Here is an 18,121-nt window from a genome sequence, read left to right on the forward strand (position 1 = left end):
TTAGGTGAGGCAAGAACCTTTCAGAACTTTGGGTTTGAGCTCTTTGTGTTCACAGTGGACCTTGATTTAATTTCAATACAATTAAGGCACGCGGTGAATGCCAAGAGAGAAACCACAGTCTTCGCTCACTTCATAGCAGTAAAGCTACAGAACTGCATGGAAGGACAATCTTATGACGTTGGGAGGAGATGCGGAAGATGAACCTTGACAAATGTACAGATCAGCTCATTTCCAATACATCTAGGTGTAAATGGAACATAGAAATTAGGATGTCATGATCACCAGGCGCCAGTCTGTCCATATACTGGCTTCCTTTAATGTTGGAACAAACAGAACCGCGGGCAGTCTATGAGTGTGGCTCCTGCGGCCAAATGGACAGAGGGATCACACCAGGGGGATTTGCCATGTGGTGACAGAGGGCCACTTTAAAGGTCTGTGTGTTTACGCTTGAGAGTACACTTGCCATATCTGAGAGGGAGCTGAAAAATAAGCTGAAAATGCTTTAAGGGTAGGATGGGCTTCTGAAGAGTTTGATTTCACTTCTATCCATCCTGAAAGCTGGTGAATCCTCCTCAAGCTTGTAGATTTTTGTATTTCTGATGAAGATATTTCTGTAACCATCAATATTCTATGGTTAAAAGTCACATTTTCTTCCTTTTTATATTTTTACTTTAACCGCTTTATTTCTGTTCTGCAAAACATTTCAATAAAGAAATAATGTCCAGACCTGGATTTCTACTTGTTTTTCCTTTCTAAATCAAAAAAGGGGTTTCATCAAATAATTTAAATAACAAGCATTAGTTCTACTTCCATAATCACAGCGCTGCATCAAATAATTCAAGCGTAAATTCCTGCAGGCAATGGAGATCTGAGCTGACCTACATAAAAAATGTTAGAGGGGGGAGAAAGAATTTTTAGAAAGTATTTTTTAAATCTCTTTCACATTCATATAAGCCACATCATAACATTTTTTATGCATTTCTGAGGCTAATAATACACATAACAAACAAAAACAGCAATTAAACTTCAATGTATCCACAAAATTGCATATTTTGAGGGGGGCTAGAATTAACATAATATCAATTGCAGGTCCTCTTTTAGGCTGCCCTCCTCACATATTCAGAGCAGGGAGTGTGCCACATGTGTTGAGGTCATCAACTGTTTTTGGGCCACCTTTGCCCCTGTCTACACATTATGCACTTTCAAAATGCTTGATACAATTTGCAAGACCATGCAGGAAGAATGAGGGGGTAACCCTCCAGTGCAGGACCTCCTGGTGATGGAGAGCAGGTGACCGTCCAACCCCCTCCCCCAGTAAGATATTAACATTTATCATCAAGTCATAATCATGCATGGAAACAATCATTTTTAGCTGTTATTTTCATTTCAGTTTTGAGGTTATTTTACGTATTTGCTTTTCAAAATATGTTTTTAATTAATATTTTTAAATGCTCAAGTAAACCAGAACTATAAAAGCCATTATTCATGTGCAGTGCAGATATATTATTTTTTTCTTCAGTTTGATAGAGTAGGGGGGGGGGCTTTTGAAACAAAATGCACATAAATAAATCTAATTTAGTCATGTAAATAGAGGTCGGTTTGGCGACATGGTGAAGCGTCACTAATGGAAGAAAGAGATGGATGCCTTATGATAATGAGAGCAAAATAAAGCATGACCTTGCAGTGTAATATGAACTGAAAATGCTGAACAAATTTTTTTTATTAATTAAAAATAGTTGATTTTGAATGAGTGTGAAAATATTGAAAATACTTTTAACTCTGAAAGTGTTGAATTGAGCATTAAAATGTGGACAAATTGATAAAACGCAGTACCAGCAGTCACCACTATATATATATTTTTTTTAAATTTAATTTAACTGTGGATGGGGCTGAGCCTCCTCACTTTTCCTTTCTTCTCCTCCTCCTCTGTCCCCGCGGCGGCGTGGTACCCCCCCCCCCCCCCCCCCCCTCCCGTGCGCGCGCGCTCCCCCGCTTCACGGCCGCTCATTTGCATCCCCATGAGGAGCTGAAAGTGTCCCCCGGGACACGCAGACAAGGGTCACAGGAGATCCCCTTGAGGCGACGTGAGCCATGCACCCCCGACACGTGCCGTGGACCTCCCTCCCAACACGCTCCAGTCCCACAAGAGGGTCACAGTTACCTATAACTCAGCTAGATTTCTACATTTTTCTTCTTTTTTTTTCTGCGCAAAAAATATGAATAAAAGTTGCAATCGATTAATAACCCCAAAAAACTTGAATTGTATATGGTATAAGTATATATCTATTTTAAGTATTTATATATCAATTGACTGTCGAGGTAGAGCGCATTTAAACATTGTGCGGTTATTAGTCGATTGCATCATTTTTGTAATTTAATGCTTAGATATTTTTGCGTGTAAATCTGGAACCTAGATATATAGCAAGAACTCTCGAATTTAACAAACATTTTATCTGTAAAATAATACAAGATTTAACGATTTAGAGTGCAAAAAGAGATACACTTGTGAATACAGCTGCACGCTTTTGAACAAAAAACGTAGAAGGACCTTTGGCGCCCTCTAGTGTCTGCATTTGGAAATAGTTTGATAAGACAGGAAAAGGATTTTTTTTTTAAACGGAGGATTGTTGTCAACTTCAAAGACTTTTTTAAATAGTTGTCAAAACTGAACAATAAATGCTAGATATTAGACCCTTGTCCATACATATTTAAAGTCCCACTCCAATTACCCTTTGATCTATAAAAGTGGTCTTTTAATTCTGATTCTGCTGTTTTTAGGCAAAAACATGTAATTTCTAGGGACATACTTTCCCATCATCTCCTTGCCTATATGCTCTTCTGTCAGCTTACAGACACCTCCAACCTAACATTACAGTTGCAACAAAATTGGAGAAATCAAGCTGCACAGTTTTGAGCCAGCTCAGACGAAGAATACGAAGAACCTACATGGATGGATCTGCAAATAGATGCATCAGAATAGAGCGGAGCAGGGAGCTTGTGACCTGCCGATTGTACAGCACCACTACAAGCTTTATCAAATGGGTTGGGGGTTTTTTTTGGCTGTTCCTGAGTCACAGCAATTTGAGTAAAGAAATGGTCAGAAATGCAATTTCTTTATACATGTTCATAAGAAAAATGTTACAAGACCTTGTTGAAAACCATTTTTATTGGAGTGGGACTTCAATGCATGTTAGGTAAAAGCTCTGAAAATGTTGGAACATCACCCCCACTAAAGAACCATCAAGAACAAGAGGAACTCAAGGTTTTTTGTGGAGCATCTTTATTATGCCACACATAAAAGCCAGTAGTTCTGAGAGAGGGCCTTCAATGTCTTTATTCCTCTTACCAACAATGACATTCCCAAACCAAAAATTGTGATGCGTCATGACAGGAATAAAACGTTGAAAGGATGGAGAAGAAGAACAGTGGAAAGACGACGGGAACCAAAGTGTTAAAAATGGTCAAAGTGTAGACGGTGCGGCTTCAGGCTGAAGGAGGCAAAAAGCAATCAACGAGAAAACAAATGCACAGACACACCGCATGACAAAAACCACTTTCCACAGTCAAACAAGGGGAATGCACACAGTTCTGCTGAATATACCACATTTATTACTTTTGAACTGATTAATAGAAAGGAGTGGAGGCAAGGCCAGTCACATCAGTCTTCAGAAAGTGAGGGGGGGGGGGGATAAAAGAAAGCAGCCCATAGCAACAATGAATCAATTTGCTCAAGACAAAAAAAAAATATGTTAACCAAGTTCAAGAATGAATAGAAAGACTATAGCTTTTAGACCATGAAATTAAACAATGAGCGAGACTCATTAACATTTATTTTGAACTCAAACACTTGACCCTCGCTTCCGTTTCCTCTAGAGCCTCCCGACTCTCCCTCCTCCCCGACACTCCCAACCAGCACAAGAGGAAAAACAAAACTGAGGACCCTTTTCTCCAGCAACTTGCATCCCTCGAAACAAACAAGAAATAAAAACAAAACAAAGCAGAAAAGACAGTTGGCAAACCGCCTAAGTTGATGATCATCCAGTGACCCAATAGAAGACTTGCGAATCTTCTGAAGACTGACGATGGGAAGGGTTTCCAAAAAAATAAAATTAAAATAAAAAAACTGCCCATTCTTCACTTTGAGACAATTACAACACCACACATTTCTATTGGATTTGTGTGTTTGTGAGAAAATTACAGACTTGTTCTTGGAGCAAAAAAGAAAAAAAGATGTTTTTCATTAAAAAATTGCTTGAAAGACAAAAAAAAAGCAGCATACAAAGGGGGGAGGGACACATGTAGTGGAATGGGGTGGGCAAAACAAAACAAAAGACTTCACCTAAAGATGCTATGCATTTAGTTGTCCTATGAATAATCGTTTCCTTTTTTTTTTTTACTACAAGTTCGAAGTAAGTCTTTAAAGTCAAAAGAAATCAAAGTCTTCATTTAGGTTTTTTTTCCCGTCTTTTTCTTTAAGTCTTCACCCCGTGTCATATTTCTTAGATCTGGATGTAACGGGGTGGAAAGGGGTTCGAACGGTGGCCACAGCAGTCCTTTGACCAAAGCCCCAGCTGTTACTTGGCTCGTCCTTGGCGCTCCTGGGAGAAGAAAAACAGTTCCCATAAGTTATCATGAACCTTGAAACTCGAACCCCAACGTCCATCTGTTCTGCAGGATTCAGCAACGTGCAAACGTCTTAGTTTAATGGTCATAAAACAACATAGATGCTGCAGAACTAAAGAATGCAGAGAAGGATTCAAAACGAGACATTTCAGTTGACAGACTCCACAGACGCCATAGAAGGACAGATTACCTGAAGCCGGTAATGACTTCTGTTACTTGGGTTGCTGGGAAATGGCTCACTGCCTTGGACCTCCACCTGATGACAAAAAGTTTAAAAAAAAAAAAAAACATTAAGCACAACAAAATAAATCAATCAATCATCAATATCTAAGTTTAAGCCTCAGCTCAAGTCAATCGGACTTAATGAAATTTAGGACCTTTATACAGAAAAAAACCCAACAAAAGACTGAGGAGTAGAAATAAAAGCTTAAATTTGAACAGATTTAAAACACAGTTTATACAAAAACTAAAAATATACTTTAAAGCTCCATTTGACTTTACATGTATGCACATGCTGCCATCTGTTAAGAACTTTTAACATAAACATCCTTCATGTAAAAAAAAAGTTTTAAAAAAAGTAAAGGACTTAAAATAGCAGAAAACACAAGTGGCCGTTTACTACTAATATAGAAAATATTACAACAATGGTGTTTAGGTAAAGACAGAAAAAAAATATATAAAATTATATTCTGGAAAGATTTCAGTGCAAACCAGCAAAGATTTCAAAATCTGAAGCAAGAAACTGTTTCCACCTAAACTTATCTAAACACTAAAACGCCCTGTAATACTGACAATTTCCAAATGATTTCATTTTAATAAAGACATGTTATGTTGTTTAATTTAATAACCAAGCCTCTGGAAAAACAAATGTATAAAGTCTTAGTGTTTTGGCACCAATTGTTTATTAAAAAAATCTAAATAAAGGAAATGTAGCTGAAAGATCTAAAGCGTAATAAACTTTTCTGTAAAAAAAAAAAAAAGAAAAAAAAATTTTTTTTAGAAAATACCTTTACTTGAATGTATTTGCCAAATTATTTAGGATTAAAATAATATTTTAGTTTCACCAAAAACAATAAAATTTATCGGCAGGCGCCACTCCAGCCCTCATCCTTTTGCAACCACACTCTCCACATAACCCAAAGACTTTGACTCCCCGTACAGGCCAGGGTCATGGGAACAACAATGGCAACATTTATGATCACAACTACGAATGTATCTGATCAATTTTGAACCCCCGACTTCAGATCTAGATGAATGAAAAGGTTGTTGGCAAATGCTTTTCGCTTTTGCCAGTTCTGATCATCAGAAAATGATATTCCACTGGAAAAGACAACAGCAGTGCTTATGTACTGCATGCAGACAACCACACACACAAAGAGCATGTATATCCAGTCCAACAACAGAAGCTCGATACGTTCATGTTTTCAGTTTTGCAGGTTTTATTTCCTTTTACCTTTTTCACACATTCTTCCTCCTCCTGGCGCTTCTCGTAGTGAGTAAAGTCATCGAAGATTGAAGTGGTGTGTTTATATCCAGCGATGATCTTTAACACCTGCCTGGCCTTGTCCAGCGGGACCTCCTGTGTGTCCCGAGAGTTGGTCACTGGCTTGTTCTCATTGTTTTCCAGCCGAATGTGCCTCAGCTGACTGTTTGGAACGTCCTTAACAAAGATCCAGCGCACGTCAAATCGGCCCTTCCATTTGTCCTGTGACCACACGCCAGCAGACGTGTTGTAGTCCACAGGTGAACGCATCTCTGCGACACCACAGAAGTGACCGCTTCCGTTCACGCTAAACAGAAGATAAAGCGGCCCTTTACCACCCAGTGAACGGTAGGCTCCATCCAACCTTTTGTTGCCGTGCTCAGTGCTGCACCAAATGTTGTACTTGATGGAGCGATGGATGTCATCCTCAGAGTAGCTCTTAATAATAAAAACACGGCCATGTTTGAGGTTCCAGTCAAAGTCCTTGGGGTTATAATTATTCACCATACGCAACTTCTCTAGAACAGGGTGTGGCTCGGAGGGAACCCCAGGAACCACACCAACACCAGAAGAGGGCGGAGAGTGACCCGTCCCACTCCCACCGGCGTCCCCAAATCCATTGGTCCTGTTCCGCGGAGGTACCCAGCGATTGGGCTGAGAAGGCTGCTGCTGTTGGCTTGGTGGTGGAGGAGGAGGACCCTGGGACAATGGAGGCTGGTGCATTGGAGCCACCCCCGGCTGAACAGTAGGTGGAAGCTGATGCTGCCCCATCTGGGAAACGGGCGGAACCATCTGTCCATTGCTGAGGGGCATTTGGGGGTTCCCTGCAGCCGTAGCCCCGGGCTGCGGGGAAGCCTGACTGGGTGGCTGTCCATTAGTGGGAACAGAGGGCACCTGCTGTGGAGTGGCAGCTTTAGGCATGGTGCCCTTGTTGTCCCAAGTGCCAATGTCCATGTTGTGTTTTATGGGAGGCGGTGGCAAATTGACACCCACCATGCCACCCTTGGTTTTAAGTTTCGGTTGAGGCTTGGCTGGTTTGCTGGCAATATCAGCCCAGGAGGCAGGCTTGACGGGGGCAATTGACACAGGAGGCATGCTGGTAGGTCCAACAGATGATACGGGGCCAAGGGGTCCACCCCCAGGTAAGCCAGAACCAACCACTTTAGGAGCCATTTCCCCATTCCCGCCAGGGGTAGCCCCGCCAATCTTAAGCCCTGCCATACCCTGGTCAAGGCTGTTCATACCAGGTGCTTTGTTGATGGGTTCATTGGCAGCAGGTGCAAATGGGGACTGTCCATCAATCATGGCACCCCCAAGTGAGCTGGGTGGATAGGCATAACTGCTGCTGTAGCCAGAGCTCCCAGACTGTCCCTGAGAGCTGCTGTTGCCCCAAGCTGAGAAGTCGATGCCACTGGGGAAAAAGTTAAAGCCATGCTGGCTGAGGAATGGGTTACTCCCCAGGGGGCCTGGCTGGCCAAACATGGCGTCCGGGAGGTAGTGGGGTTCCCCATTGCTCAACTGTCCATATGAGGCCAAGTAAGGCATAGGAGGGTCCCCACCTGTGGACCACGCCGCCTCATTCAGGGAGTAGGAGAATCCTATGGAGGGGCTGTAGTAGCTGGGCATGTAGGAATCCGACATGGCCGTATAGGCATTGCTCTGAAGAGAAAAAAAAAGACAAGAATGAGCAATAAAACAAAAAAAAGAGGCTTTGATAAAGATGGATGTATACCAGACTGCAAGAACAATTGATGTTTCTAATATCTGTTTCCACAGTTTCCTAGTACAAGAACAAAATAAAATGTTTTAGTCACTTATTTTAAATTTGTAGAAGCTTGATAAAAGGGATTCTGCATTCAGACAGACATTTTCTTCTACTGCTTAACTGTGCAGGAGTCACATTTAAAAAATGTATAGCTCATGTGAAAAACAGTAGACACTACCTAGTAAGAGTCATGACATTTATGCAAATAAAAAGAATAATAAAGCTGTGAGCTCCATGATTAAAAACAGCTACTTTAAAGTTAAATTCTAGCCTCCCACAACAAAGGCGTAGAAAACTATTGTGAGCAGAATTTCTACTTTTATCAAGAAGTCTCAAGTTTTTAAGAGTAACATTAAGAACTTTTTTCTAAAAGTGTCGCAAGTCTGAAACAGACAGGTTTACTGATGTCAACCGAGTAGAAATATCCCAATAAATAAACAATATCATCCATTTCAAATGTGCCATCAACCATGCTGTTTGTAAGCAGTCTGATCATTTCTCACGAAGGGTTTCAGGAACTCTGCAACCTTTCATACACAGTAGCTGTGTACAAATCCTCTCACTCCTAAAAAAGGATATAGTGCTTGACTTCTGAGTACACCAACGCATTCTGGACACATGCTCATTACTTTTTGGGGTGGCCTTGGAGCAGAGGTAGAGCGGTTGCCCTCTGATAGAAAAAAATGGCAGGTTTGGTTCCTTCTCTTCATGTGTCGAAGTGTCCTTGAGCAAGACATTGAACCTCACATTGCTCCTGGTGGTTGTAGGTTGGTGACCATGTTCAGCCACAGAGCTGCCACCAGTGTGTGTGTGTGTGTGTGTTTGTGAAAATGGGGCTGTGACTGTGCAGCATCCTGGGCCTTCTAAGAAGGTAATGAAGTGCTATATAAGTACTGGTATATGCGATTTACCTTTAAAAAAAGAAAACAAACAAAAAAACAACCCAAAAAAATAGACAACCAAAAAAAAAAAAAAAAAAAAAAAAAAACACTGAATATGACACCCATTTGCCAAAGTACAACCTAAACAATGTGAACATTTTTTGAAGACTACTCATAAATCCATGACGTTCATATGTTGAAAACTTAGATGATTTATAAAAAATAAAATAAAAACATTTATGACAAATTGTTTAAACGCAATGCATTGTGGTCTATAGTAGCCAATCTAGAAAGCATCGATGGACACTAGTTCTTCGCAAAGACTTCAGGAAAAGATTTTGGGGCACTGGATTTTGGAGTTTTAGATTCTGACACCATGACGAAATGACAAATGGCCCATAAAGTGCTCTGCATAGTCAGGGAATTAGATACCGTCATGCTCAGAAGAAATCTCAAAGAGCCTTTTGTCAAGATAATTTACAGAATTCACTTACTGTGATTCCAAAAGCCAAACACAAACTCCTGGGTGATTCTTAAACCCTTTTAGCATCATCTATGAACTTTGTTTGAACTCAGAGCGAAACAGACTGTACAATTCACCAAGATCTAAATCTTGACAAAATAAGCCATATTTCACGACATGCAACACAAACTGCGATAGAAGCTCACCTGTCTAGCCTGAGAATTCAGGTAAGGCTCAAACTCGTCGTCATTCAAAGTATCCTTTTGGGTCACAGGTCCGTTTTGCACTGAAACAAAACAAATTAGTGTAAATAAAGTATAAATGTGTACAATTACCATTTAAGCACAGACTTCCTGCAGAGCTAAAGAGCAACATCCTAAATATTAGTACTAAAAGAGAAATTAGAGGTTAAGAAATGCATCAAACTGCAAAGAATTTTGTTTAAACTACACAAAAACGCCCACTTTGAACGTATCTAAATGGCTTGCTTTATCTAACAATCATGCTTCCTTAAAAAAATCAGCTCATCTGTTTGTTTTTATAATAATAATAATAATGGATTGGATTTATCTGCGCTTTTCAAGACACCCAAAGCGCTTACATTATGTCCATTATTCATTCACTCCTCATTCATACTTGGTGATGGTAGCTACTGTTGTAGCCACAGCTGCCCTGGGGCAGACTGACAGAGGCGTGGCTGCCAGTTCGCGCCTACGGCCCCTCTGACCATCACCGGGAGCATTCATACACATTCACACACCAGTGGAGCCACACTGGAGGCAAGGAGGGTGAAGTGTCTTGCCCAAGGACACAACGACATTTTGGCTGGTGGGAGCGGGGATCGAACCGCCAACCCTTCGATCATTGGACGACCCGCTCAACCACCTGAGCCACTGTCGCCCCCTTTATGGCTACATTTATGACTTTAAATGTATAGAAGAGGAGACTGACGCGGTACAGCATCAGATAAATGAAGCGCTTCGAAAACGTTAGGAATCTTAGAAACACTTGTAAGTAGAATCGCCCTGAACTTGTGTTGGCGGAACTTTAAACGTCTAGTAGGGGAAAAGCATGTCGGAAGACGTGTCATGCAGAGATCATTTAGCAACCCGCTAACGTTAGCAAGCTAACTATCCGGGATCAGCTGCGTGCAGTTAGCATCCATGTTAACGAGCGGCAGTGCTTTCAACTTGACTAGCATTGGCCGAGGGTCAGTGGGGAAGGATCACACCTGTAGCTGAGAAACGCTAGAAAAATCTCTCATCTGAAACCAACGAGTTGGAAAACGTGGGATTGTTATACCTGGCCGTCACGGAACAACGAACTGAGCTAGAGAAATAACGCATCACATAAACATCAGCAGCTAGTGAGTCAGGCAGGGGAAGGCTAGCGCTACCTACCTGTGGGAGTCGTTCGGGTGTTAGTTTAGAAATGTAAAGGAGCTCCGTGGATGCTAGTTAGCACATTCGTAAACGTTAAAGAAATAAAATTTAAAGACATCGTGTCTTAAATAGGGCAAACATTATCATGAGTGGCTAATCATGTACGCAGTCAAGATTTTCAGAGACACACACGGGGCGTGAAAAGATCCGTATTTCACTCGTACTCGTAGCAAAGAAGCAGATGCTAGCCATTCTCATCTTACCTTTATTAGCTTGGCCTTTCGGTCTCTGGATTGGGTCCAAGTGATTCATGAAGGTTTGTTTTATGAGAAGAGAGGAAGGGGAAAAATAGATGAGGAGATATATTTTCAGGAGTCAGTCCTTTAGCAGGTTGTCAGGCCTACTGCACTACTGAGCCACAGCCGCTGCCTTTGAGCTAAGCTATCTGCACTAGCCGTCGCGATGCTGACAAATTTGGCCCTCGTAAATGTTCAGAAAACACCTCTCTTTACCTGTTCAAGAAGGCTGCTGGCTGACATGTCTTTCCCCCCCCGGAGACAAGGTAACTGTATTTACTCCTAAATAAAAGCGGCAGAGAGTCTATCTATTAAGGAGTTTCAACCAAGCGCTCTTATCTCTTTACAGAGCCTGGTTTCTACACAATGGCGGGCTGCAATTTGCTTGACAGACTCCTCAACATGGCTGGGCAGTCCTCGTCAACTCACGGTGGCATTTATTCACCGCAAACTAGCGCCCTCTACTGGCGTGGAGGAGCGAAGCAGTGTTCCCCCCGTACACCTGTGCAATCAATCTCAGCAGCTCTGACATGATTTCTGCTTGTTTAAACATTTATTAGAAATATATAGTAAGAATAGAAAATAAATAAATAAATAACACTAAAAATACTGTGCAATTCGTGCATAACAATCGACATTTACAGTCCAGAAGTTTATCTTATTGAACATTTTGGATTTGGACTTGGAAATGGTTAATTTTAAGCAATCAAAGCAGAAATAATACAAAAACAAGACCAACAACATAAATTATTAGACATTAAATTGAATGGAAAATATTTACACGTCCACATAGACTAGTAAAAATTCAATTATTACTCTTAATCACAAATAGCTCTTTTGCATATAGTACATGGCAAAATGAAACTATTAATTGTGAAGATTGTCACCCCCCCCCTCAAAGATTGCTCGAAATCCAATTTATTTGATCCCACCCCTGCTTTACTTTTTTTTTCTTTTTTTCTTTTCTTAACCAAAATGATCGTTGTCCGGTTCTCAATTTCTGATTAGTTCTTCATACTTTACCATAGAACATGTTTATACTTTGGCATAGATAAAGAAAAAAAATGCAGTTATTTCAGAAGATTAAATGTTCTTAACTGCTTCATCTTTTGCATATTTTTTATATTGTTTTGTAATATGGTTTAAAATCCAAAACATTAAATTAAATTAAATTACACATTGGAACATTGGAATAACAATAATTGCAAAATTGGAATAACTTTACACCTGAGCAATCATTTGAAGCAAACCAATTATTTCTGCTTGCTCCAGTTTCTCATTTTGTGTATTATTGTCATGATAAGTTATTTTAGACAGGTCTGACATATTATTACTCCATCCATTATCTACAGTTGCTTCATTATACTCTATTTTTCAGATTTAAAATTACATATCCATCAAAGCAATAAACACTGAATGTACAGTCAAAGCGACAGTAAAGGACCTTTTACAAAAAGCAGTTAGAAACAAACAAACAAAAGTCGTGATGGAGCATTGTGAGGCTTCGTGACCATATCCTTCCTAAATTGAGAGGGGAGTGTTTCCATGAAGCACACATGGAGGCCTCCCGGGGACAACAGCTGGGGTCCATCCTGCCATCAACCAGCTTGCCTGGAGGAACCTCTAGCTGAAACACAGAGAGAGGTGGATGTGGTGGCTTTTTTCTGTTGTTCATTATTGTGGCTATCATTCATTTTGTTCATATTAGTCAGTAGTTTTCTTAGTCACTTTATGGTTAGTTATACATCTCATTTTACCTCTTTCGTTTTTACACTCACTAATTATAGTAAGCCCAAATTCTGTATTAGTGGTGTTTAATGTGGGGTTTGTGGCTTGAGGAAAGGAGGCGGGGGTCAGACGTTTGTACTTCTGTGCTGGGCTGCCATGTCATTCTGCCTGCAGAAATAAAAAAGAAAAGAAATAAAAAAGGAAAAGATCTGAACTCTGAAGATGCCCGTCTCCCCGTGGGTTTTTGGTCCACCATCAGCTTTCCACACATTTTTGGCCAACCTTCAGAAGCATATTTACCTTTACAGCCTTTGTCTCACAAAACATATTGCTTCCCATTTACAACTTTTTTCTAGGTTAAAGTTCCAGAAAGGAAAATCATTACAACCCATAAAATGATTTAAATAATACTAAATAATACTATAAAATATCTATCAAAATCAATGCAAAATTCTTTGTGCACAGGATTACCGGTAGGTCTATATACCGAATTGGCCTCTAACTACATTAAACTTACTTACGAATGACACATTTTTAAATCTCCAATTTTTAACCATTTAAAATAAGATCTTATCAACTTTCCTCATGAAATGACTTTTAGTAAATATAACATTTTACAGGTGCTTTTTTATTCTCTTCTTTTGTTTTTGTCAAATTAAGGAGAAAAGAAAAGTCAATTGTAATCCACCAAAATATTAGGAAGAAGCTCAGGTTTAGGCAGTGTGGAATGATTATGCATTTCATTATACTTTTATACTTTTTTGATTATCCATTTACTTGGTTCTTTGTATCCATGGACATTTTGTGTTGTAAGAACAGCTACAACCGGAACCGCCTTGCATCACCATAAGGGCATGGAAGTGCTGAAGGCTTTTTCTGTTTTTAGTTTGTGGTGAATTGCTTATTGAACAAAAAAACATGTAGGGATGCGGACCCAACTGTCCTTCACACCAGGACCTACTGGTCTCTTAAACTCTTGCTTGCACGGACAGACATTGAATGCCATGACTTGATTTACAGGTTATTGTATTGGAAAGTAAAGACTGCCTGCCGCAGGGGAGGGAGCTCAGAGCAGATCAGAGCAGATCCACCTGGCTCTCCTTTTGCAAAGGTTAGAAACTATATGCAGACTCTTGTGTAATTATTTTTCTTTTCCCACTTGCACATTAGGTTTTTGGTGTCCTTAACCATCCGAACCTGGGAAGGCTTTAAGGGGTCCCAACAACAGCAATCATCTGCAGTCATTCTATGCTAAAATTGGTTGACACCAGCAGCTGATTCTGCTTTGCAAGGAGGAATTCAAACCATTTCAGAGTTATGTGGGTATGGATCAAATTGAGGAGAAACTTAATCCAGAATTCTCTTTCTTCTTTTTTTTTTTAATAAAAAAAAATTTGTTTTTAGCCACATCTAGACCTTAAAAAAAAGGCAAAGTTTCCAGCATGTAAAGACAGCAGGTCAGCGACTGCTCAGACAAGGTAAATTATTATTTTCTCCACTAGGAGGCAGTGTTTCACCCCATAAATTCTCATGTGGTCACAATTCTTTCACTGTTTACTTTTACTTATTGTACTGTTTATTTACACTTAAGCAGTATTGTCATCAGAAACAAGTATTCCTTTGCTGTACATAATAATAATCATCATCATCATCATCATCATCATCAATTTTATTTGAAAGCGCCTTTAAGAAAACTCAAGGACCCTTTACAAAGTAAAAAAAATATAAAACATTGAACCTATATTTTAAAAGAAGTAAGCATGTTTTTTCAGAAACTTTAACTTTTTTGTTTTTTAGTTTTACAATAAAACATCTAACAAAAAAAACAAAAAAACTGTTGAACTCCATCACAAACAATGATTATTGGCAGCTGTTCCATGTTGGAGAAACCAGCACAGTAATGCATGTGTGATTATGCAAATCAACAACTTCACATTCCCACCAACACGCCATTTTAACGGAAAGTTCACAATTTTACCTCAAATGTGAATGGTTATACAACTGCAGTTTTGAATAAGTAAAGATGTTTTTAAGTTCCAATGAAAAAAATTGATGAGTCTCCCCGCCATCACCTGAGTCTTGTCTAAAACCAAACATAATTTAAAAAGTAAATATTTAAATTAAGAAGAGCCCATTTCTATCCTCTAAATGAACTTTTTGGCACACTTTGCACCAGGTAAAAACAAAGTCTGGAAAGCAAAACACTTTCGGTGCCCTACAAGTTCATTGATATCTGGTCTTTTAGGCAGAGGTGGAGTCTCCTTATAAATAAAGATGCTCTTTAACTGCAAAATGTACAGGCGTTTGCAAATACCACCACCTACATCAGAAGATTCAGGGAAGAATCTCTGTATGCAAGGGGACACGGTTAAAGATTTTTGATCAAGCACTCTGCAAATGTGAATTAAAGCTCTATCATGCCAAAACGCAGCAACAACTAAACAAAATGTTATCTTTTATTTTAATTAAGCTTAAAAAAAGTGTCCCAAATTCTTAATTTGGATTGTAAGTTACAAAAACAGTGACAGCTCTCCCACAAATTAGTCCAGATAGAAAACATGCAAATAGTCCAGTTAAGCTTCGCTACGGATTAACATATAAAGTCCATTTTTTTATGTGTTCATCTTTTGGCTCAAAACACAGATTTAAGAGACCAGCTGTTTGTCCATCACTGAAAGAAAGACTGACTCCTAGTTGTCCATGGCAAACTGGACCGACTCAACTTCATCTGATTAGAATCTGGGCCTTCAGCGTTCCTGCAGGATCAGTGTAGGAACCCACTGATCAGGACGTAGACTCTCCTGACAGTATGCGCCCACTTCCTGCAGCCTGCAGTGGTTCGCCTGAGGGTTCTACATAGAAAAAAAAACACACACACAAAGAAAAATAAAACTACCATCCAGCATATCACTGGTTTGACTTTTAACAGACTCTGCAAACAACAAAGAGATGACAACTGTAAACTTTATTTCAGAATAAATGCCCATTTTCTGAACAAACATACCGTGACCAGCAAGCAATGGAGGTCTTTTCTCTCGTCTTGGTCTTTATTGACATCTGCAGCTCCAAGAAGCTGATGGAGCCGCTGAATCCCTGAGACCTGCAGGATGGTGATACCACTGTTGCAGCAGAAGGACTGCAGCAGGGTGAAGTGGATCTGCAGCGCCACATCCTCTTCATGGTCGGCTGCAAGGACGCACAGAACCACACTGTCTGGATCCCTAAAGAAAAGAAGAAAAAAGACTTGTATTCACATGTCTGGGATATGGAGCAATATAGAGTAAAAACATATTCATAGCTGTGCAATTCAAAAATCACAAAGCAAACCCTTAAGCATGCTTTAAGTGCCTTCAACTCACACATTGAGAAATTTCGCAGATTCATAGATGCCAACAGTCAGGCAGTTTTGCTCCTGAGATGACACCAGCAGCTCCTCCAGGGCCAGGCTCACAGACTGCATCCTGGAGCGCACAGCACAGAAGATACTACTCTGTTTTCCATAATATTCATTTCTGCTGAACTCAAAATAAAGTTTTTTAATGTTACCTCTTTTAGATGTCTAATCTGGATTTTAAAAATATTGTAAAAAAACAGAAATATTAATTGTGTAACTTTAGATACATTAGGACATCCCTGACAGATAAAGCAACACACACGTATCTACATGCATTGATTCTATCCCATACAAATTACTGTATCACTAGTTGATCATTTGTTGGCTCCTCTGTTCTTAGAACTTGTTGAATCCTGCTATAAAAGAGCCTTGAAAACCCCTGATAAGAAACCATCACTGTTGCATTCTTAACAAACACAAACTCCTACGTTTTAGCCAACAGCTTTTTTTGTGTAAAAGGTCATTCACTGTTCAGCCCCTCTGCCAATAAGTGAATTCATCAAACAGAAATCTTCTAGGGAATTTTCAAGAGTAACTCGAGCCGTTTGAAGGGACTGTGAGCTCCCAGACCAACATCTTTCTCAAAAAACATTCTGTCTCACCAGGGTTCAACTTTATGGAACAGCATTCCTATTAAAATGTGAGAAAGTAGAAGTTTTGTCACCTTTACAAAACCAATGTGGCTTCAGTAACACTGTTCTTATGTGACCAGGAATCAGAACATTTTATTACTAAACAGACATTCATTTTAAATTATTATATTTGGTTTAGTTTTATTATGCATTTGTATTTTGCATATTGTCTTTTACCTCAAATTTATATTCTTGATTGTAGTTTCTTCTTCTTTAAATCTGTTTTATTTCTTCAACCTTATCGACCTGCCGGGGGATTGCAGATGGACATGAGCCCCTGGCTAAAATCTGGCGGTTTTACACTCAAATTTCTTGTTTTTTTTATGTTAATTAACATATAATGTCCTTTTCTAAATAAATAAATAAAATAAAAATAAATATTATACTACAAAAATAAATATATATATAATAATGATAATGAAATACAAATAAGATAAATTAAAAATATTGTTCACTGTCTGCAGCTTTCTTGCAGATTGCAAGTTTGGACAGTTCAATAAAATAAAAAAAACTTAACCCAGTAGTCAAAATCTAATTTCTAAAATAATTTTGAAAAAGAACGTCTCAGTTCCAGAACTTCTAATTGGAATAAAACCTTAAAGAAAAAGTGTGATGATACTGTTTTGTAGGTTAGGGGTAAACAGGCTCCAGTACATGCCGTCCACACACAGATCATACACAATGTCCTCTCACACCAACAAGGCATCAGGTCTCACCTGTTCTCCAAAGAGTCACAGTTTCTGCCAGAAGTCGAGTCTTCAAATCCTAAAGGTATTTCCGGCGCGTAAAAGCGCAACAGCAGCCTGGTAGTTTGAACTTTTTCACCGTCTTTGCCTGCAGGTTTTGCATTGAATGTTGTTGGCAAATTGCAGACGTCTCTCTCACACACACACAGAGTCCGGTTGCAACACGTTTTTAAAAGGACAGCCGGGGGCGGAGGCATGGGTGTGTCTGTGTTTTTATTTATTTATTTTTCTTCAGAGCTGCGACTTAATCATTTTCACTCTTAAAGGACATTTTGTGAATAAGACTACAAATAAATTAAACTTTCAATTAAACAATCTAGATGTGTGTGATTTTTTTTCATAACTCTAAAGTTTCTAGGACATGATTATTCGTGACTGCTATAGCAGCTGACCGGGAAAGTTAAAAGTACGGGAGTCACGTGATCAATTAACTATTAAATGCAATCGAGGTAAGATAATTGATGTAAAGTACAATCAAACGGCTGTAAGCGCAAATGTGGATTGACTTCTTAAAAATGTTTAAACAGTTTATAAATAATTTAGTTTATTATTCGATTTTTCTTTATTTGCTGTTGAGGATTTTAAAGGTATAAAAAAACAAGAGGAGTTTGGTAGAATTAATAGCTGTCATGTTTGTTCATTTGGGCTTATTGTGTTCAAAACTAGAAGATCTTTTTTGAGGCACCATCGTAGGTTTTATGTTAATCTTTGGATTGATAAAAGTTTAC

General features: G+C 39.3%; 2 protein-coding genes across 2 annotated transcripts; both read right to left on the reverse strand.

Annotated features, from left to right (window-relative positions):
• Positions 1 to 3,586: 3,586 nt before the first annotated feature.
• On the reverse strand, positions 3,587 to 11,405 carry ythdf2 (YTH N6-methyladenosine RNA binding protein F2). Its single transcript, XM_023951314.2, has 6 exons — positions 11,110 to 11,405; positions 10,861 to 10,885; positions 9,422 to 9,501; positions 6,077 to 7,765; positions 4,814 to 4,879; positions 3,587 to 4,598 (listed from the first exon to the last, which is right to left on the reverse strand). The coding sequence occupies exons 1-6, from the start codon at positions 11,134 to 11,136 to the stop codon at positions 4,575 to 4,577; spliced, it is 1,911 nt and encodes a 636-aa protein (XP_023807082.1). The 5' UTR covers positions 11,137 to 11,405; the 3' UTR covers positions 3,587 to 4,574.
• Positions 11,406 to 14,185: 2,780 nt separating this feature from the next.
• Positions 14,186 to 17,605, reverse strand: LOC101163042 (growth arrest and DNA damage-inducible protein GADD45 beta). The gene is made up of 4 exons (XM_004082232.4): positions 17,364 to 17,605; positions 15,981 to 16,082; positions 15,626 to 15,842; positions 14,186 to 15,473 (listed from the first exon to the last, which is right to left on the reverse strand). The coding sequence occupies exons 1-4, from the start codon at positions 17,588 to 17,590 to the stop codon at positions 15,369 to 15,371; spliced, it is 651 nt and encodes a 216-aa protein (XP_004082280.2). The 5' UTR covers positions 17,591 to 17,605; the 3' UTR covers positions 14,186 to 15,368.
• Positions 17,606 to 18,121: the final 516 nt, after the last annotated feature.

The sequence above is a fragment of the Oryzias latipes genome, chromosome 22, assembly GCF_053564925.1.
Source record: "Oryzias latipes strain Hd-rR chromosome 22, Olatipes_Hd-rR_3.1".
Lineage (NCBI taxonomy): Eukaryota > Metazoa > Chordata > Actinopteri > Beloniformes > Adrianichthyidae > Oryzias > Oryzias latipes.

Excerpts from the sequence above, each read along its gene's own strand:
- ythdf2 (XM_023951314.2), bottom strand. The coding sequence starts at position 11,136 with ATGTCAGCCAGCAGCCTTCTTGAACAG. Across the intron at positions 7,766-9,421 it reads TGAATTCTCAGGCTAGACAG|AGCAATGCCTATACGGCCAT; the intron begins GTGAGCTTCTAT and ends TTTTCTCTTCAG. Across the intron at positions 4,880-6,076 it reads AGGAAGAATGTGTGAAAAAG|GTGGAGGTCCAAGGCAGTGA; the intron begins GTAAAAGGAAAT and ends TTTTGTCATCAG.
- LOC101163042 (XM_004082232.4), bottom strand. The coding sequence starts at position 17,590 with ATGCCTCCGCCCCCGGCTGTCCTTTTAAAAACGTGTTGCAACCGGACT. Across the intron at positions 16,083-17,363 it reads TGTGACTCTTTGGAGAACAG|GATGCAGTCTGTGAGCCTGG; the intron begins GTGAGACCTGAT and ends TGTGCGCTCCAG. Across the intron at positions 15,474-15,625 it reads TCCATTGCTTGCTGGTCACG|AACCCTCAGGCGAACCACTG; the intron begins GTATGTTTGTTC and ends TTTTCTATGTAG.